The 22641-nt window shown below is 35.9% G+C and overlaps 1 protein-coding gene across 1 annotated transcript; it reads left to right on the forward strand.

Moving 5' to 3' along the window:
• Positions 1-14: 14 nt before the first annotated feature.
• LOC114398839 (protein HUA2-LIKE 2-like) lies at positions 15-22338 on the forward strand. Its single transcript, XM_028360960.1, has 16 exons — positions 15-456; positions 1028-1107; positions 7825-9771; positions 10566-11016; positions 12687-12795; positions 12939-13051; positions 13146-13330; positions 13426-13915; positions 14030-14462; positions 14587-14754; positions 17453-17508; positions 17607-17683; positions 17815-17876; positions 18037-18155; positions 21410-21577; positions 21884-22338. The coding sequence occupies exons 1-16, from the start codon at positions 334-336 to the stop codon at positions 21914-21916; spliced, it is 4614 nt and encodes a 1537-aa protein (XP_028216761.1). The 5' UTR covers positions 15-333; the 3' UTR covers positions 21917-22338.
• Positions 22339-22641: the final 303 nt, after the last annotated feature.

Here is a 22641-nt window from a genome sequence, read left to right on the forward strand (position 1 = left end):
ACAGTGTGCGCACAGGGTGCACGTTAGCGCACTTCACGGAGTGTGAATGCATATACTCACCGCACCCTAAGCCACCACACCACCACTATCACCAGCATCAACTTCTTCTTCTTCTTCCGCCTCACCTAACCAAACACTTCTTCTCTTATGTCATGTTTTCTTTCACTCTCTCTCCAATTAGGGTTTTCCCCATTCCCAATGCCTTCTAATTCTCTCTGCCTATTCGCAACCGTTCCTACTCCTTCGATCACTCTTCGAATTTGGTTTCTCGTTCACTCTCGCTCTTCGATTCGGAGAAAATCGGGCGCTATTGCTTGACACTGGTTTCGTGCCATGCCGCCTAGTCGTAGAAAGGGCGGAAAGAAAAGCGCCGGCGGTGCCGCCGCCTGCCGGCAGTTTAAGCTCGGCGATCTCGTGCTCGCTAAGGTTAAGGGGTTCCCTGCTTGGCCTGCGACGGTGAGTGCTGCTCGTTAATTTTTAAGTGAATGCTTGAATTTTTTGGATTGATTGTGTTTTGCTGTCTAGAATAACAGAACACTCTCTTGGATTGCATGTTGTACTGATTTTCCTCTGCTGTAGTATGGTTTGGTGCTAAGTGTTTGCCCGGTGATAATCGATTAATTTTAGTGGTTGTTTTATTTTTGTTTTGTTTTTTTGGTGTGTATATTGGATTTTATTGAAAGATTTTGGGTCTGACCTTGATTATCTGATTTGCCTTAGCTTAAGCTGTAGTTGTACTGTCGAATTTAGATATTACACGGAGATTGGGTTAATCAAATGATTATATTTGGAGATTTTTTATGAATGACTTGATCGGGGCCTAGAGGCTCCCGGAGGAGCTGTGGAGAAGGTCAGAGACTAGGGACCGTAAGTTAAACAATACAAAGCCATGCTTTGCATTTTCTATGGTCCTGTATAGCTTATATGTTTGTTTTGGACAGTTGGACACTTTTTTCCCCTGCTTTTTGATTGTATGTTATGAAGATTTTCTTTGCTGATTAAGTTGCTTTGTTTTATCTTGGGGCAGGTGAGTGAGCCGCAGAAGTGGGGTTACTCTGCTGATCGGAAGAAAGTATTTGTTTGCTTCTTTGGAGCCGCCCCACAAATGTATGTATTCAAGTCCATGTCTCATTTGATTGAGTTGCTATTGACATGCATATTGTGTTCTTGTTTGATAAGGAATTGAATGGACATGAAGTTGCTATTGGTATGCATATGGTGTTCTTGTTTGATAAGGAATTGAATGGACATGACAAAATTTCAAAACCTGGTTGCTTGAAATGATTTAGTAGAAATCTGATATCGTTAATACTTAATACTACGTTGTTTGACCTAGGGATATTGTAAGGTGTAATTGTAGTATTCTTGTTCATATGTCATTGATTTGGTGTTTGCTGGAATGTTATTAGAGATTGTGGTGTTAGTAAGTGATTTTCCTTCTATATTCTTTCTATTACACTTTGATGAGGCCTGTATAGATATTAAAATATCCATACATCAGGATGTCTATTTTTTAAGCAAGCTAAAACTGAATGGTTTCAATAATTGTAGTCCACTTGTGATGATAATGCTTATTGATGACATGCTTGCATTTTTCAGTTAGCTTGTCCTTTATGGCATGTATATATTATGGTTGTAAGTTGTAACCATATTTAAAAGATTTTGTTGTGTGATAAATTTTCTCTGAAGTTTGAGTAGGTAATAGTAGGTATGAGGTTTGTGCATATGTGAGGTTTCACCTTTAGGGTATGATTCTTCTAGTGAGAAATTGAGAATCAGACCATACATTTGTGACAATTGTAGTAGTGTCTATTTTACCCTTTTAGTTCTTATGAGCAGAGAACGGATAAAAAAAATGAATGCTAATGGCTTTTATCTTAGTTACTCTTAGTTTTCGGGTATTTGATTGTGGTTTGTGGCATATTGCAGCAAAGTGAATTATGTTGCCAACACACTTGTGTTTGGCCCATATTCTGCATACTTGATTTTGGATAGTGTTGATAAAAAATACTTCTTCAAGTGTGTGGTTACCATAATTGGTTTGTTTGGTTTATATTATAAAAAATTTAAAGGCCTTTCTATAAAATATACACCCAAAGTGATTTTCTACCAGAGAAGCAACAAGATGGTGCTTGTCAATAGCCAAAATCATGCTGGCATGACCTGATATGATTCATGTGCCAAATTTGCTAAATATGTTGGCATTGATTTCAAGGCACATTTTTGATGCGTCAAATCTTTCTAATTCAAATATGGAATTAAACATGCTCCAATATGAGCATGCACTCTTCACTTCATGTGCTCTCTGCATTCCACATATAAGTACAAATGTACAATTCTATGTCGCTGATCTTTCAATTGGCTCAGTTTGATCCATGCTCTCTCTCATGAAGCATGACTTTATATTGTAAAAAAATTAAGTGAAAATATTCACTCCCCTGTAATTTCTATCTGGGATATCAGCTATAAGATTCCACCTTGTCACTAGAGGTTCATGTAATAACTTTGTCTTTTATCTCATTTTTGTCATCTCTCTCTATATAAAAACCATCCAGCCTCCGCCACGTGTTGCTTGCATATGCAATCTGAGCCCACTGTTTTTTTTCTTCTCATTTTCTCTCATGGTGGTGCATAGCATGGGCCTCTGCTCTAGTTATCATTATTTTCCTAGACGTCAAGACTCTTCTTGGTGTCGGAGCATCAAAAGTAACAAAATAACCTGGAAGCTTACTTTATTTTCATTCTGTGGGACATTGTATAGAAAAAATTATATATGTGGATTATAGTCCAGGCAAATATTATCCTTGTGGAATTTTAGTTGCATGAAGCCTAGAACACTACCCAATTAAATATAATTTCACTCGGACAGAATTTTGCAAATAGGATTTTAAAACATAACAGTGATTTTCTCTGAATCAATTCTTGCAAAAGTGACTCTTTAAAGTCTGAAATCTCAAAATATAGCCAAACAAATGCTGTCAATATCCTGCAAAAATTCTATATAAAAATGTGATATATGATGTTAGTTGGTATGACTTATAATTAGAGAGTACTGCTTTTGGCGATTTTATTGGATAGAAATGTTTTATATACTGGATCCCAAGTTAGGCTTTGTGATTGTGAATGCTTGTATCCCAAATGTTTTGGTTTCTGCTTGGTCCTCTGTTTTCTTTTTGTCTGTAATAATTTTCCTTCTTCTGTTCCACATGCTGGATGATTCTTGATTTAGTTAATCTTTTGCTCTTTATCCTATTCCAAGGGACAGAATGTAGTTCAATGAATTTTATGTTTGATTGTTTATTTTTATTAACTTTTCATCCTCAAATATTTTTTCTTGCTATGTTCTCCCTATCATCCTTCCTTTAGCTTTGTCAATATCTATTCTCATGCATATTAAAACTACGTAAGAATTTTTTTGTGGTTCTTTATTAAGTTAATATCCCAGGAAGTTATAAACTGGTTAAACATGCAGTGAGAACATAACGATGAAGCAATCTTAGTGTATGTGCACCTCTGATATGAAAATTATAGAAAAGAAGGATATCTGAATGTTGTCTCCCAGGTCCACACATGTATTTTTTATAATTACACATTACACAATAGAGTACAAAAGGAATTTGTCATAAATACAAATCAAATCCCTAATTACTTATCTTACAAATATTAACATGTAAAATGATATTTAACAAAATATTGTGATTTCATGTTGATATATCTCCATAACTTAGATAAGAATTTCACATCTCATTTCAATCAGTGGTCTTCAAATCTTAAAGATGGTTTTCTTCGGACATGAACATAAGGAAATAGGATACAGTTCTGTTTTATTACCTGACTGTAGTATTTATCAGTTTGTGTAATCACTAGGTCTGCTAGTGAGCCAGCTACGAATTGCATTTCTAAAGTTTGTACTGTTATAGTACCTCTGGTACTCATTAATGAATATATTATATTTTTGGCTGATAAAAAAAAAATGTTGATATATCTCCATTATTGTGTTACAGTGCTAGTTCATAAAGTAGGCTTTAAGTTTTATCTTGTGTTGAGATCCTCGTGACCTATTGTGTTGTGTATTTTAAAGATGAGAATTATTAATGTTATTTGGGATTGGTATTTCTCTTTTAATTGTTTTAACTTTTAAATATTAAATAAGATTTAAATGTTAAAGGCTCTGGAATAATTGTTCTGTTTTTTATTAGGGGAAAACTGCCTGTATATATACAAGATGTACAATTTTATCCTATAATTAAGGAAAATTGGTAACTACAAATATGGTGTCAGATTTCTACTCAATGATATTGACAAATATGAATAAGGAAAGAATATACAAACAATAACTAAGGAAACAAATGAAGACAATATCTCTTCAAATCAGAGAAGATATTGTAACACTCCCCTTCAAGCTGGTGAGTGAATGTTCTTCAATCCCAGGTTTCTAATTATCTCCTTAAACATCTAAGTTGAGAGGCCTTTTAGTAATTTCATCTGCTATTTGATCTTCTGATCGAATACTTCGGAGATCAAGTATGCCATCTACTAACTTCTCTTTTGTAAAATGTATATCAAATATTAACCTCTGCATGCTTTGTGTAATCATGCTGAACCAAATTATGTGCAATGCTGATTGCTGACTTGTTGTCGCAATCTTCATTTACTTCTCTCAATTCGCAAATCATCCACAATTATCTGTAACCGCAATAACCCGCAAATATCTAGACCCATAGTTCTGAACTCTGCTTTTGCACTTGATCTTGCTATCACGTCTTGTTTCTTCTCCATGTTGCCAAATTATCCCACTGAAGGTACAGTACCCTGTGTAGAATGTTGATTAACTAGAGATCCTCCATAGTCTCCATAGTCAGCAGTGTACAGATACTGCATAATTCTTTGGACTGCTTTTTTAAGTCATGTTCCTTCTGGCTCCCTTGCTTTTGAGTGTATCCTTTTGCCACTAACCTTGCCTTATATCATTGCTATACCCATCTGACCTGCCTTCGTATATGCTTCAAGGCTTCTTGTACTATCCCTAAACTATAATGTGTGCTTAAGGTTAGCAAGAAGGAATTGCATCTGTCTATAATATTGTGGTAAGATACATAATGGGATATGGAGTGTTTGGTGCAACTTCTTTTTCCTTTTGTTACAGAGTTACGGCAATGGGTAGATCAAGTTTAGAGTTTTGCTCAACAGGTAAAGAGAATTCCTCCTTACCTGGAGTAGAGGTTTCAACAAAAAAAGAGGACTAAATTTGGGTTCCATAACTGACGATTCTCTATGAGCTTCAGTAGGAGTTGGATCCAATGATTGAGCATGCTGTTGAATAGAGCTGAACTTTTCTCTCCTCAAGTTCACCATGAATGAATAGTGATTCTTTGGGCTTTTGGACATGCTCTGTTTTCTGAGTATGTAGGATAGTACTCCGTTAGTTTGGGTGAATAGGAGTTGTTTGAGAAGCAGATGGAACATTGGAGAGAGGAAGGTTAAGAATAAAGTGTAGATAACTAAGTTGTTTAACATCATGGAAATTCTCCCCTTGGCGATGTGAAGAATATTGTTGGAGAGATTACAAAATGTAATATCCTTAGAAACAGAATTTTCTGGTTGGAGGACGGATACACTTACGGCTGATGGACATTGAAATATCCTAAAAGTGCACACTTGAGAGCATAATGATCAAGTTTGCTGCCACAATGCTGTTTAATAGAAAAACCACTTGTTGAGGGACTGAACCTTCAACTTTATGCAAAGTTGAAGGTTCCATTTCCTTTTTCTGGGCTGTAGGGTTAGCTTCATTCTTCCTCTGTTTTATCTGGTTTAATTTCCCTGGTGTCCCTTGGTTTGTTGCAATAAGTACACCATAAATTGTCTTGGTTCAGGGTTTTACTTGGTTTTGGTCTGGACCATGTTCATTTATTCTCCTCTATGCAGTAGTGAGAGCTAAATCAGTGTTGGATTGAGAGGCATAGGTATTTTTCCAGCATCACAGTATGGTGTCTTTCTTTTCCATGGACAAGTGGAAAGGTCTCATTCAGGTTTGGTGAAGACTCTTGCAAGAATCTGGACATGAACTTGATCGAACTCCATGCTTAGACCAGCCAAGAATTCAAAAGCTCAAGCTCTTCCTCTCATTTAAAGAAGAGTTTGATTGACTTCTTTTTGTTTCATTCCAGATTCTGGTATAGCTTCGTCTCCTGCCCCAAACCATTCTTGCATGAAATACTCTGTAACAGAAAGGTTGCCTTGTTTGGTATGAACAATCCTCGTCTTAACTCAGATAATAGCAACTCTTGAGCTTGCCTATCTGTTTTGATGTCTCAAGTAACTTAAAATTCTGAGATACCTCAATCTGCATTGAGTTCAGCAACTGGGTTGTGATGAGAGTAACTTTATGCCCTATGTTTTTGAATTTCTCACCTTTACTCTAAGGAGGTGGATTGTCACAGAGACGAAGAAGCCTCCACTTCCCATTTAGAGTCAGCACCAATATTGTCCAATGTTATAAATAATTTTTGCCTTCCAGTTGTGCAGCAATCTCCAATTTTTCCAACTCTGAAATTGGGCTATCTGTTTTGGAGGGGTTCTAACTTCTTAGAGAATGGACTGTGGCAGCGATGGAGGCCTTGGGTTTAAGAAAAAGGAAGGACAGTTGCACCAGAGCTTATGTAAAGGCTCTGATAAGTTGCACGATAAAGGTTATTTTCCCATATTTGATTAGAGGCATTCTCCTATAATTAAAAAGAGAATTGATATGTAGAATTAAGGTGGCAAATTTCTACCTACTTGATGATAGATGACAAAAATCAAATAGGGAAAGAATATACAGAATTGCAGATAATATTAGGGTAATAAATGCAGACAATATCTCATGATACCAGAGAAGATTGTTAGGAAGTCCCACATTGCTTGCCTCAATTCTTGGGATGTAGCTTATATATCTGTTGGACAACTTCAGTTAATGCCAATTGGTTTTAAGCTGAAATTTAACAAAGATGAATCAACTAGAATGGTTATGATAAAATCAGGGTTTTAAATAGCATGCTACAGTGGTGTAGCAGTGCTGACTGGCCCCTATCTGCCATAGGGGCTGCCATAGCGGAGCAATTGTAGCAGCAGCCATGATGGACAAAATAGCATCCATAACAGCACTATTTGTTGATTCCAGTAAAGCCCTTTGAACAGAGATATCATGGTTCTTTTGGGATTCTAATTTTCAAAAATGAAATCTATAGTTGTAAACTTGTAATAGTATTTAAAATTATAAAGAAGACTTGGATTTAGAAGATGATGATTATTCCTATCTAGGAAGCTTGAATTTGACTTTTGTTGGTATTTACTTGTATGTTTTGTTTAAGACACCTATGACTATATTGTTAATTATGCATGTCATTTATTTTCAGAATTTTGTTTATCATTTTTGAGAATTTATATGTATATAGTATACATGATATAAACTATATAACAAAATTCAAAATATTGGCTATCCTACCATCTGTTATCTCACTATAGCATTTGGATAAAACAAGGTGTGGTGTGACTTAATATTGATTAAATCCTACATTCATACTTAATTAGGGGAGGAAGTGATTAACACCAACTTAAAGGGGGAAGGATAATAAATGAGGTGTTGAAATTTTAATTTCTATTTCATTGATTGAATGTGAATGGTTTGCATGAATTATATTTTTAAGCTAACTGTAAGACTTTTCATAACTGTTTAGCAATGTGGAGTCTCTCTCTTAACATTTAGTTATTCCCCCATGTGCAAGCCTTAATTTTATTTACCTTGCAAATTGTCTTGGTTTGAAATGCCATTTGGTTTTGCAGAGCTTTCTGCAATCCTGCCGATGTTGAAGTATTTACTGAAGAGAAGAAACAATCTCTTGCCAAACGTCCAGGAAGAGGTGGTGAATTTGCTCGTGCAGTAAAGGAGATTATTGAATGTTATGAAAAATTGAGGACTGAGAATCAGGATGGTGACACAGGGTCAAAGGAGCAGATGGATGAGTCATATTCACCTGATCCATCTGCCAACACAGGGGCAAAGGAGCAGATGGATGCTCCTTTCACAATTAATTCACAAATGAAATCTTCAAATTGTGTGATTGACAGACCTGAGGATGCTGTTGCATTGAAGGATGAATCTTATAATATAGAAGCATCATTGGAGGAAGCTACTGATAATGCTATTATGACTGCAACTGTAAAATCACTTTTTTCAACAACCCAGAGAAATGCACCAGTTCAAAGGTCTAGAAGCACATTACAGGTCCAAAACTTTGTTTTACCTTATAGTGATGGTGGAAATAATGGCAGCAATAGTAATGACAACATATCAGCTGATGCAATTGAGGATACATCTATAAGAAGGAGAAAACATATCAGGAAATCACCTGACCTTTTAGGTTGTGATGATACTGATTCACCTGCATTTGCTCCAAATGTTAGCATGGAGGACAATGGTTCTGAAATTATTACAATCATTTCTGATGCCTTCACTTTAAATGAGGGAAGTACGATAGATTCTAATTTAAAACTTGAACAGTCTGAGCCTATTGAGTGCCCTGAAGGTGAAGATGATTTGAACAAAGGTCTTGATCTAGAAATAAAGGCTGTAATCAACAAGAAGAAAAGAAAACCAAACCGGAAAAAGGAAACTAATGATTCTGGTGCTCAGAATGCCAGCCAAAGTTTGCAGAATATGGGTGGAAATTCTAAAGAAAGATGCCCTGATCAAGATGGAGATGAACACTTGCCCCTGGTGAAACGAGCTAGAGTTAGAATGGGTAAATCATCCGCAGAGGCAGAACTCAATAGCATTGCACAAGTTCAGGTTAAATGTGGCGAGGAAGATATTACTGACTCACCACATCAGATAATCACATCCTCAAATTGTGAAAATGGTAGCCTTGCTGAAGGAGGCACATCAGTGTTGAATAGTGCTTTGGTTAGTGTTTCTCCTTCTAACTTAATAGCTCTGTGTTCTGAAAATGGGTCTCAGATTTGTAAAATTAAAAAGGACCAAATGTTTGGCTGCTCTGTGGATGATGAAGCTGCTTTACCTCCATCTAAACGCATCCATCGTGCTTTAGAAGCAATGTCTGCCAATGCTGCTGAAGAAGGTGAAGCTTGCATGGAATCCTCCTCTATAATGACATCAAGTGGTAGATGCTGTATATCTACCATTAAGAGATGTCCTTGTATGACCGTTAACAATCAAGGAGGTAATGATTTAGAACTGCAAAGGTTGGATTCTTGTGGCATTGATTCATCTCATGTTAGTATGTATAGTTTCTCAACTCGTTCGAATACAATTATTTCCACAGAGAATGAGTCATCTACAGAAGTGGATAAGCATTTGGCCAAGTTCCAATGTGAAACTGGGAAGGATGTCATCCCAGGTGATAGACAGCAAGGTGGTGAAGATCTTAGTGATTCTGTTGTCTGTCATCCTGCCAAAATAGATTCACAAATACAATCACATGGAAAAATTTCTCCTGATCTTGATGTAAAATGTTGCCAAGTTGGAAACAGTAAGGATTCACCATGTCCATCATTGTTACCAAATGGTGATTACAATGTCAGACCTTCAAACCATTCAGATGCATCTGATACATTAGAGCATGGTGGAATAAGTCTTGATCCTGTGGCAGGTGACGGTGAAAGTGATAAATTGGTACCTCAAAATAGTATTAATGTGCCACAGAATGTGGTGGTTGCTTGTGAGGATATGGGGAAGCAAGCAGTTGGTGGCAGCAGCAAAATTAATGACACGTAAGCTTCTTTTATAGCTCCTACAATTACTAGATTCTGATCACTCATATCCTTGGGGAGAAAAAGAAAAGATTATGAAAAAATAAACATTTTTGCTGCCTATTTAATTATTTGTGAAATTTTATTTCTATTTATTTCTTTAAAGAAAACCATTTATGGAGAAGCTAGAAATTTTAGCTTATGAGTAAAGCTCTAAACAAGCTGTTTTCAGCCTATTCTAAAACATCGAGTTTCACCAAATTGCTCATCCAAATGTGCAAGAAGTTATAGCCTTCACAAAATTCATGCTTTCCATTCTCTGTCATGATTAATATGGTTCATTATAAAATTTGACTAGATGAACTTGAACATTCCTAATTTAGGTCATATTTGTGCAAGTAGTTGTGTTTTGCAACCTAAACAATTGCTGATTAAAAAAAAAGAGAAATAAGGTAAACTCCTCCTGACATCTCTGAAACTAAGAACAAGAATGGAGCTAGACCTCCTTACACAGGAAAAACAAATGAAACTGAAAGAAGATAGTTCTATCTCAGAAATTTCCCTCTCCCTTTCTATCCATTTCCACCAACTGCCCTCTTGGGTAAACTTGTCACCCCTTCTGCCATATACACGTTCTGTATTTTTGTTGGAATCTATCAAATTCAGTTACTTGGGGTCAGTTTGGTGTAGTTGTATATATTTTAATCAATCTGTTAAAGGTAATGAAAAATGAAAAGAGAACAATTGTGTAATGAAAGTAATGTATGCTGCATTTCTTTCAATTAACTAAAGCTCATGCTATTATTTCTTTTCAGGCATGAGGTTGTCAAAGAGGTAAAATTTAAAGGACAAGAGGAGGATATGAATTCTGTTTCAATATCAAATGATTATTCAGGTGAAAAGGGTAATTTGGTCATTCTGTCAAGTCCATCCTTGACTGATGGGAGAGTTTTCCTTCCACTAGGTTCACCTCCAAATACATCAGTTTGCAATATTTCTACATCAGACAGTAGTAATATCCTTCAAAATGGAAGTTGTAGCCCTGATGTACACCAGAAGAACACTTTATCTGGTCCTACTGATGGATGGAAAGATGGGATTGTGGAAAATGGACGATCAAGATCTGTGGGCAAGTCAACTGAAGCAGGAGATGCTGCATTGTTGTACTTTGAAGCAACGCTTAGGACATTGAAAAGGACAAAGGAAAGTATTGGTCGAGCAACACGCATAGCTATTGACTGTGCAAAGTTTGGCATTGCAACTAAGGTAATGCGATGGTATTGTTAAATTTTTATTTTCTTTGCTGTGTCAATAGGAAATGTAAAATCATGAATTGTGAATGCTTTTTGATTAGATTAGTTTTACTTATGACATGATGAATGCCTTTTTTTGTGTTTTTTTGAACCAGTATGATTTTTTGTGCAATAGGAAACTGCTCCCCTTGAAAAACCAGACCATTTCAATGTATCCAATTCTGAATATGGCTCAAAGTCATTTGATGGGTTGGACTTCGGTGATCGATAGCAGGTTGCTGAATGTTGTGCCTGCAGCCCAATTTTCTGTTGTTAATATTAAATGGTTAACCCCACCCCATTTTTGGATTAAATTCAATGTGGATGGGTCTGTTAAAGATCAGAGTGCTTGCTGTGCAGGGGTCTTTAGGGATCATTGGGATCAGTGGAAGTCTGGTTTTATCCACAATCTAGGCTCCTCGAATGTTCTGATTGCTGAATAACAGGTATTTTGGAGTTTGGAACAGGCTTGGGATCTTGAATTCAGGCACCTCATTGAGTCTGATTCTAAGCGGGCTATTGAGTTTAGTGCAAATGACTATCCTATACCGCACCCACGTACAAAAACCTTGTTAATATGATAGTTAGTTTAAAGAGTAGCTCATCAGTATTCTTTAGGGACACATGTATTTAAGGTCCCTCCTTTAGAATGTTCTCTCCTTGTCTTGAAGGATGCTATGGGGTCTGCTACCCTGAGATCCATTAGGATCTTGAAGTTTCTTGTCGGGCTTTAGCCCCTCCTCTGAATTAAAATAAAATAAGGGAATTATATTGTGTTAGCTTCTATAGTCAAGAGTAGGGTCAGCCTAGTGGTGGGGGTTTGGGTAGTTTACAATTTGCATGTGGTTCTAGGTTCAAATCTCATTGTGGTGGTTCTGCAATTGACCATTAAATAAAAAAAGCTTTCATAGTCAAAGGAGATATCCAATTTATGCTTTTTGAGACCTCATAGTTTTACCTTTCAAGCCTGTTAGCTTTCTATATTTTGACCAAATTTAAATTGATCCATGAATCTTGGTGCATTTGCACCTTATCTACTTGACTACATATGGTATTAACTGTACCGTGAGTCCGAGCAATCTAAATTTATCAGGTGCATTATAATTATGACCTTTTGGATACTTTTTTTTTGTGTCTTGGTAGAATTTGAATTTCTTTAGGAAGGAACATTTGGTTTTGTCATGACCAACAATTTGGAGTCAAGTTCATTAGGCCTGGTTGGATCTTGAAGCTTGTCTTGCACCTGTTGTGGAATCCTTTAACCAGAATACCTTTATCTTTTTCCCTAAATTATTAATGAATAAATTGCTTGTTGTTTTGAGATTAAATGATTGTTTCTTTTTGGCCAGTCTCTTAAATTATTTTCTTATTGAATTTTTTCTTTTGGGCATCATTCAGCTCACTTTTGGCATCCCAGGCTCATAGAGGAACTTAATTTAATTTGTTTGTCAGAGTATAGTTAAGTTTGCACCTACATGTTTTACTTTAAATCTTATGCACCTTGATGGGAATTATAACTATTTAATTTGCTTTATGGTTATTTCCTATTGAAAATTATTGTACATTCCCTTTAAAAGCTTATCATGTCTTTTCTTAACGGTATATTCATTTGTTGGGGGCCTGGGATGTGGGGGTGTATTCTAGGTGATGGAAATTCTTGTCCATGATCTGGAAATTGAGTCAAGCCTGCATCGGAGGGTGGATCTGTTTTTTCTTGTTGACTCTATTGCTCAATGTTCTCGAGGGTTGAAAGGTAATTGTTTATCATTTGGTGATTCTTGAATCTTGCAAGCAAAAACAAAAAGAATATGTGCATGTGTATCTGTTGATGTTGTAAACATAGCAAAATCTATGCATTCAGTATCTGTTGATGTTGAAAATAATCTGATTTTCCAGGAGACATTGGTGGAGTATATCCATCTGCTATGAAAGCAGTCCTGCCACGCCTCTTGTCTGCTGCTGCCCCTCTGGGAAATGCTGCAAAAGAAAATCGTAGGCAGTGTCTTAAGGCAAGTAAATGAAATTTCCTGTTTACTTAAATTAAAACATATATGCTCTCAAGTCTTCTCTTATAATTGTTAAGCTTTTCTCCCAATTATGTAGGTATTAAGACTGTGGTTGGAGAGAAAAATCCTTCCTGAACCCATTATTCGGCATCATATGCAGGAACTAGACTCGTATAGCAGTTCAGTTTCTGCAGGTGTCCACTCACACCGTTCTTTAAGAAGAGACAGGCCTTTTGATGACCCTGTTAGAGACATGGAGGGTATGCTTGATGAATATGGAAGGTATGAAATTGTTGGAAGAAAATATTGACTTTATGATTTTCTCGTACCTCTGCAAGTGTGTTTACTGTTTACTCAAGTTGCATTTGGTCTTGCAGCAACTCAAGTTTTCAGCTACCTGGATTTTGCATGCCCCGAATGCTTGGAGATGGAGGGAGTGATTCTGATGGAGGGGAGTTTGAGGCTGTCACACCTGAACATGATTCTGAAACATATGAAGTGCAAGAAACAACTCATGCAATTGAAAAACGCAGGCATGTGTTGGAAGATGTTGATGGTGAGCTTGAAATGGAAGATGTGGCTCCGTCTGTTGATGGTGAATTGAATTCGATTTGTAATATTGATAGAGGAAATGCCAGAGAGTTTGAGAAGAATCTTCCTGTGTCCTTTGGCCCCCCTTTACCCCAGGATTTGCCACCGTCCTCCCCACCTCCACCATCATCCCCTCCACCACCACCACCACCACCTCCTCCTCCTCCTCCATCTCTACCTCTACCTCCACCCCCACCTCCTACATTGCACTTCAAGTCAGCTACCTCTGATCAATATCATGTTGCAGTTGATTCAAAAGGTTTTGAAGATTCATTGGTATGTTTCACAACTTTTGCTTGGGATTTTTACACAATGGAACAAGTTGCAGCATGTTAAAACTAATTTTGTAAACCTTTTCATTTCTACTTGGGATTTGGTTCATTTTTGCAGACTGTGAAAGCCAATGTACTCCATCCAATGGCCGAGCCCTTAGCTGCACCAAGAAATAGTCAACCTATCAGTGACGCAGTGCAGTATACAGTCCCTGAATGTAGAGACATGCCAATGCAGATGCCAGAGTCTACTTGCTCTTTCAACACTTTCCCTGTACAACCAACAGACAATTCCAGGAATACTGATGGTGCTACTATGCATAATAAAGGTTACTTGATACCACCACCTCACCATGTGCCATCCAATCAGTTTTCTTTTGTTCATGGGGAACATCGTATGAAGCCACAAAGGGAGGTTCCGCCACCCCCTTCATATTCCAATGGGCACCACTTTATGCCAAGCATGACGAGAGAGTATGGTTATGACAATCATGAGAGATTAAGACCACCATATGATTACCAAGAGAGATGGAATGTTCCTCCTTGTTCTGGTAAGACTGATAACTGATGACGCTTTTGAATTTTGATATTTGAGGTGAAGGGTGGGCGGCCATGCTGTGGTTTGCTTTGGTTGTGTGTATTAATAATTATCTTTCTTGGGATTTCTGCTTTCAGGTCCTCGGTATCATGACAGAGGTGTGCCTGCTCCTTATGGTTGTCATCCTAGTGAATCAGTTAGTTTTCCAGGTCATGGATGGAGATTTCCTCCCCCGTCAATGAATTACAGGGACTCCTTGCATTTTAGACCACACTTTGAAGATGCAATTCCAGTAGCAAACCGAGGTATATGCCCCTCCTGTTTGACAGATTTTCATCAATCATGAAAAAATCTTTATTTTTTGATTTACTTCTTTTCTTTGAATTCTGGAATATCACTTTAGAATATTAAATTGATGTTTAAGATAATTATGTTTCAGGCCCAAACTTTTGGCAGCCAAGATGACAGAAATTACTATTAAATGAAGGTTGGCATACTTCTGAGTTCTGTCTATCCGCAAGCCTCTTTGGTTATCCTTCACCAATTAGTATCATTGTTACTTATAATTCACTCATTGAATGTTAGATACAACCCACTTTTTGTCGTGGGCCCTGCCTTTGTTTAGAAGAGGTGGTTTTTATTTCATCTTTCTGTACATGCAAGAAAGAATCTTGAGTTCCGCAGAATCTGCACAGGATATGGTCATAATCTGCTAGAATTTGTATATATACATATATATTGCAGCCTCTTCTGCAGAATGCAGAGCAGGAAGAGTCATTGTAGAGTGGTCGGAGAGCTTTAACTTATCATTAGGCTGTCAACGTATCAAATTCTTTTTGTTGCAGATTATATAATTTATTTCATGGAAGCTCTTACAGATGTTCGATCAAACCAAAAAATTTTTAGGGGCCGTTTGTTGAATTTGTTTTCTTAATATAGAAAAAATACCCCTCGGGTAACGAAGCTGGGTTAGCTGTATTTTCTCTCCCCCCACCCAAAGTGCTTGCCTTTATTTATTTGTCATAAATGCCTTTCCTTTTTTTCATGTGCATTGTGAGTACTTGCATTGATTGCAGCCTGTAATTTGATGGCTGAGGATAAAACCTTGCCCTACACAAAAACGCGTGGGGGCATTTGTAGCCACTCCATGGTTTATTAAAATTCATTTATTAAGGTAGTTGGTACGTCCAACTACGCAAGTGTTCCGTCTCATGAAGGGCATGACTTTCTCACTTTTTAGCATTATAATTTTTGGAAAAGCTTTCTTATAAATTTTTTTTTTTTGAAGTGAAGAAACAAATATTTATTTTTAAAATTTAATAAATTAAGTACTTCATTTTTTTAAATTGAACATTAAAGTATATGCGCAAGGATAATCTTCTGTCACTTGAGTAGGGCTGCTCAAGAAAACTAGTTTTAAATAGCTGGTTTATAAAAGTAGGTATAAACTATAGTTATAGTTATAGTTATAAAATTATAGTTAGTTTTATAGAAATGATTATTTCAAATAATTTATTTTTATTCATTCATAATTGATTTTTTAATTTTAAATATAATTTTTTTTATATAATTGATAATATGATTAGTTTATTCATAATTGGTTGTATATTCATATTTTAAAAATAATAACTGATTATATCACATTATAATTAGTTATATAAAATTAGTTATGATTAAATTATAATATTCACTTATAATTTAATTATTTATTAGTTATGATTATAATTATGTAAATATCCAAATCGAACACCTTAGACTTGAAAGCACATAATTTCTTTTTGGGATAATTATCTTATTTCTTCTCCACAATCTACAGACAAAAGAGGTGACTGCTTGTCATTTATGGTAGCTGTACAGTGAGTTGATGGTGGCGTAAATAAAAAGTTACATTACATATCGTATATAATAATTATACGCTATGTAATGTAAAATTAAGTTATAAGACAAAGGAGAAACATGACTTAACAGTATAAAACCACGATTCTGCTGTTTCGAGATAGTGATCAATTCGCTTTTTTAACGATATAAACAGTAAGATATTTATTTTAATGATTAGATTCTTAAAAATATCTTTCGAAAATCAATTTAACTGTAGTATAATAGTTTTGGATGTAACTTCTTCTGTAGAATCTGTCTGCATGTTTTTTTGTATTCTTGATTTTTAGAAGTTGTTTTTACGTTCTAAAAATTTTATTTGAGTGAATTTGAGCAAAATTATTACTTGTTTTCTTCATTTTTTTTTAATTTAACTCAAGATAAAGGAATTGAATTTTTCTTATCACTAAAAAAACTGCAATTATCACTGATCATTACTAAAATAAAAGTGAGGATGAAAATTAATTATTCTCACTCTTATTTATCTAATCATTATCAAAAACATCATATTCTATAATCAAATAATATAATACACACGGATGTAACTTATTTTCACTACAATTAGAGGGGATGCTGTAATTTCCAGATGTAAAAGAGCATATATAGGGGAGGGGGGGAGTATGACAAAAAATCGTGACGTGGAAATTCGGTTGCTTTGATAGTAACAGTTAATAAAAACCGCGAGTTCTGTTATTTTTTTATTATTTCGTGTACATTATTTTTTTACTGAGCAAATGTAGAATCTGAGATGGCAGCAGAGATGACCTAAGAAAACCTGTTAATATTTAGAAGAATAGAACAACGTTGTATTAGTTTCATTGATCGGAACCACCTTTAAAAAAACGAAAAAAGAAAACTAAAATATTGATTACGTGGTTTTAAATTCTTGATTTTTGGCTAATCAAGTACTTGATGTTGGGGAAACTGTCAACTTTAATCATGAAAAAAACATGAAAGTTGTCCATCTGCCATTGCTGGACCACGCACTTAAATCTTAATGGATGAAATTTGAGAGAGAGAATGCTATAAAACTGTTGAAGAAATTGGTAAACCCAAAATATTAGCATAGACATAAATTAAGAAATCAAAGAGACAGAAAGTTGAGAGAGAAGTGTTCACGTCTTTGAGAAATGGGTGCTTCGGCATCGGTCACAGAAAAATCCATCCATGAATTCATGGTCAAGGTATATACTTTTGAATCTCAACAACAGGAAACCCCAATTTTTTTTATTATTTGATTTTGGAGAATGATTATAGAAATCTCTTCTCATGGTTGGCACAGGATGCTAAGGGCAGAGACGTGAACCTCAGCACCTACAAAGGGAAGGTTCTTCTTGTAGTTAACGTCGCTTCAAAATGGTATTTTTACACACCCTTTTTTTCTAACCCAACTTTCTGCATGTGTTTGCTATAAAAATTCAATCTTACTTTCTTTTTATCCTTTTATTGCTTTTGGGTTAGCTGATTAACTTTTTGGATGTAAACTGCAGTGGATTTACAAATTCCAATTACACCCAGTTAACTGAGCTTTACAGCAAATATAAAGACAGAGGTATGGTTTTTTTAGGTTTACAGAGCAGTTGGTGCACTTGCATGTTATTGGATTCCAAATTTGTGCCTTTTCAGTGACCAAATACTTTTAGTTAAACTGAAGGATTAAAAGAAATTATTAAATTGATCTCACTTGAGAATGTTTTGTTGGTTGATCTCAGGTCTTGAGATACTGGCATTTCCATGCAACCAGTTTCTGAAACAAGAGCCCGGGAGTAGCCAGGAGGCAGAGGAATTTGCCTGTACAAGGTACAAGGCTGAGTATCCCATTTTTGGAAAGGTAAGGTATTGGTTGTTTGTACTTTGTATAGGCATCTGGATCCTCTACTGATTGTTTTTCCGTTCTAGATATTTTAGGGTACAAAGATAATAGTAAACTGATTTACTGGTGTGGTTGTTCTAATTATATTTTGTCATTGAATGCTGATTGATCCAGTAGTTTTAAGTTAGTAATGATTGGTGATTTTAACAATGGGAAGAACTAAGAAGGAACATGACATACTGCTTGAGTCTAAGCCATTCTGTTAGTTTTGTTTGAACTCGTTGCATCTACAGAATACCATTTAGCATCCTTTGAAAGTCAAGACTATGATCAAGTTTTGTGTTTGTCTCAGTTTTTATTATTATTTATTAGGCCTAGTGAGCATGACCATAACATTGGCCAATGGATTAAAAAGTGTATGATAGAGAGATGGCTAATATTAAAAAAGTGTATGATAGTTTTTATTATACCCTTTTTAATGGTGTTAACTTAGTAACAAAATATTGAGATACATAATGTGATGCCATGAGTAGTGCTAATTGAAGTGATGACAGTACTCTGAAGCTATAGATATCACACTTCTCACTTGCAACCCTAGTATAAGTAAGCTCTGCATTGATCAAATTGGAATGAGCAGTGTAAGGATTAAAAAGAAAATAACTAAAAGCTAACTGGATTAAACAAAATCTACAATTTGTATAAACTCAACATTATAATTAGACATGCTAGGATGTAGAGAAAAGGGAAAGGAACCAAAAATGTAAAAAAAAAAAAAATTGGAATAATTTTACTTGGAGTTATATATCATATTATATATCCAATGGTTCAGGCAACTTTAGTTTGATTGGAAGAAATGTGAATCATGTTTGTGGAGCCAGGTTGTGTCATAGTCTGAAACATTGGGCTTCTAATATGAATAAAGTTACTGCTGGTGGCTATGTCATTATTCACTGTTGGAGAGGTGCATTCATGGTCAAGATATGACAGAGCATGGGCTTACCTTACCAAGAGGAACAAGGTTGGGATGGAATAAAGAGCTTTACCTGCTGCAGATGCATTGCAGAGATGTGATAGAACATAATTTAATAAAAACAAAAAAAAGTATCCTGATTCTGTCCTGTATCCCCCAAATTGAGAGGGAATACAAATTGAAGGTTTGGATGCAATGGATTGGAATCCATTTCATTTTGATCTATTCCATTCTAATTTAAGCAACCCAAACTATTAGATACAGATAAACTAAGAGAAGTAGAGAGAGAGAGAGGAATTAATGATATTTTCACTAAATCTGTTTTGTACACCCAGGGGTTTATATACAATGGTTTCCGGCTGTTAATCAGTTACAACAGTAACAAAAACCCAACTAATTGAGTGATAACTGGTTTTTCTTAACTACTAATTGAATAACTACTTGACAGTTGGGGCTACTGATCATAGACTATGCTAACACAAACCTATACTCTGATATCTCCCCCTCAAACTCATGGTGTCAACCACCTTAAGTTTGTCCCTTAAGAGGAGATAGTGCCTTAGTCAGAATATCAGCGTTCTGTTTTTTAACAGGAATATGAGTGACGGAGGACCTTCTCATGAAAAAAAAAAAATGTTAAGCTCCATATGTTTAGTTCTCACATGTAGCTCTAGGTTTAAGAGAGAGACACGGTGCTAAGGTTGTCACAGAGGATCACAGGAACATGCATTGGAATCCAATGTTTTGACAAAAAGGATTGCAGCCAGATGAACTCAGCAGCAGAGTTGGTAAGGTTGTCATATTCAGCTTCAGTGCTGGAGCGAACCACTTAGTTTTGCTTCTTTGATCACTGGCAAATCAGATTAGGGACAAATTACATGCAGCATCCAGAGGTGGATTTTCTATCATCTGGATCAGAAGTCCAGTCAGCATCACTGTATGCAACAAGATGGGCAGATTGGCTGAGATCAGCCTTTTGCAGCCGCAAGCCATGTACAAGGGTTCCTTTGAGATATCTTAAAACGAACTTGACTGCCTTCCAGACTTCCAGTGTTCCTCCAAAGACTGAGACATAAACTGAGAGGTCTTGTTTCCAGCATAGCTGATTTCAGGCCTTGTAAATTGTAATAATAACATAGTACAGGGCACCAACGGTAGATCTGTAAAGAGTAGAATTAATCATACAGTCAACCCTGTGTTTGGATAATTTAAGGTTGGTGACCATGGGAGTGGAAATCCCTTTAGCAGTGGTCATGTGAGAGGTGAAACCATCAGGGAGAGGCTGGACTTGAATACCAAGAAAGTAATTAATGGAGCCAAATTGTTGAGCAAATTCAGAATGCAGCTTGTCAATGAAATCCTGAATGAGGCATAGAGAATCACCAGTGACAATGGTATCATCAACATAAACAAGGATAAAAATGCAATGAGGTCCTTGATGTAATATAAACAATGAAGGATCATGCTTGCCTTGAAGCTGAAGGCAAGAAATGTTGTGGTCAGGCCTTTCAAACCAACACCTTGGGGCCTCTTTAAGGCCAGGGCTTTATGGAGTCTTCATACCAAAGATTTATCAGCAGCTTTGTAGTGGTATCCAATCCTGTGGAACAGGTCTAGAGTTATCATTCTTTTTTAATTAAAAAAAGGCAACACTACACAAAAAAGCTTTGGCATTGTGCTCAGTTTGCAGCCCTTTGGTGTATATGGTTGGAAAGAAATGCTAGAATTTTCACTGGTTGATGGTCTTCTTTTGAGCTCATTTGGGATTGAGTATATATTTTCGCTTTCTTGTGGTGTTCTGCTAATGGTCTTTTCAGAGGAGTGTCTTTGTTTGATCGTTAGAGAGATCGACATGTTTTGTTACATGTCTTTGCTTTTTCTTTTTTTCTTTTCTTTTTCCTTTTACCTTCTCTTTTATCTACTTTCCCCTTGAGGGTTTCTTATCCTTCAATTTTGTGTCCTGCTCTTAATAAATTCTGTTTATAAAAAAAAAAAGTCAATACTATGTCCTGTCAAATGAGCCAACATAAAATAAATTGGTGAATAAAATAAAGATAGGAATTTGTTCTTGTGTTGGCATCTAGTCTTTGAAAGTTATTAAGAGATGCCAAATGGAAAGCATGTTGGCATTGTGGTTATGTTTACAAATGATGATTCAATAATAATCTTGTAGATTTAACTGTTTATTCTTGACTGATTTTTAAGTGAGTTATGCATCTCTATATTATTACATATGCCTGTATTGTCCATTATTTAGCATTGGGTTGTTAATTGTATATATTAAATTCCTTTTTATTTACAGGTACGTGTCAATGGACCTGATACAGCACCTGTCTACAAATTCCTTAAAGCAAATAAAACAGGATTTCTGGGTAGTAGGATAAAGTGGAATTTCACTAAGTTTTTGGTTGACAAGGAAGGGCATGTCCTCGCTCGTTATGGTCCAACCACCTCACCGTTGTCCATTGAAGTACAATCTCTCTCTATTTCTCTCCATGGAGTGCATATGTGAGATTATGTTCGTTCCATTTGGATTTTGACGTCTCAGCCTTGAACAATGACGAATCCTGCCACTTAAGGCTAATATGTCAAGATACCAATGGAGTGAGGCAACCTCACATGGCGCTCTGAGGATATGCAATAATTTCTTGTGTGAATGAGTGTGGCTATTGCTATGTAACTAGAGGCTTGGCATGCAAGTGTGAAGAACGCTGATACATGCTGCTATTGAAACTTGAAATTATTCTCATATGTTGTTTCCCTGTTGCCTTTACAGAATGACATCAAGACAGCATTGGGGGAGGCTTGAAAGACTCTACAATCACTTCAAATTGGTGCTCTTGTTGAAGATGATTGAAACATAAGGAATGTATATTTGTAGATGTTTCTTCTAGTGATTATTTCTTACATATTTCATGCCTAGGTTTTTTTGTGTTTGTTGTATTAGAATTCTGTTTTGTTTGTGATTTTAGTCGTTATTTAAAAATTAATTAATGGGCATTAGTTTGAGTTGTGTGTTAGAAGTGTGTTTTCATGTATCACTTACTAAATGCATGCAATCTTCATGGCCTCATGTGTATTAATGTCTAGGAAGTTGCATCACTTGTTATAATGCTAGGGAACAGTCCCTACCAAGTCTATCAAGAGTCTATATATATGGATGATATGAAGAACCTATGTACTGTATTTTACAAGAACAAAAAGCTTTTCATTCTCTAAATTCTCTCAGAAGATTTTGTTTTCTCTCTCACCTTATATCTCCCCCTCTAAATTCACTAACTTGTGGTTCATTTGTTTTGGTGGAATGGGGAGGAAAGAAAAATCACAAAGAATTAACCCTTCCTTCATTTGGTGACGGCATACAAAGGAAGTTTTTATGTACACGAGTCAGGATACCTTTTTAGCTTGTCCATTGATGGAAAGAGGAGGAAAGAGATGGAAAGCGGAGGAAAGGATTTGTTATTTTTATTTTTACAATTATAAATATACCCTTATTTATATCATATTTTTGTTTTTTTTATTGAAGACATTTAT

Source organism: Glycine soja, chromosome 19 (genome assembly GCF_004193775.1).
Source record: "Glycine soja cultivar W05 chromosome 19, ASM419377v2, whole genome shotgun sequence".
In the NCBI taxonomy this organism is placed as follows: domain Eukaryota; kingdom Viridiplantae; phylum Streptophyta; class Magnoliopsida; order Fabales; family Fabaceae; genus Glycine; species Glycine soja.

Coding starts and splice junctions, on each gene's coding strand:
- LOC114398839 (XM_028360960.1), top strand. CDS start 334: ATGCCGCCTAGTCGTAGAAAGGGCGGAAAGAAAAGCGCCGGCGGTGCC. Junction 13,916..14,029: donor AAGGTTTTGAAGATTCATTG/GTATGTTTCACA, acceptor TCATTTTTGCAG/ACTGTGAAAGCCAATGTACT. Junction 18,156..21,409: donor AGTATCCCATTTTTGGAAAG/GTAAGGTATTGG, acceptor TTTTATTTACAG/GTACGTGTCAATGGACCTGA.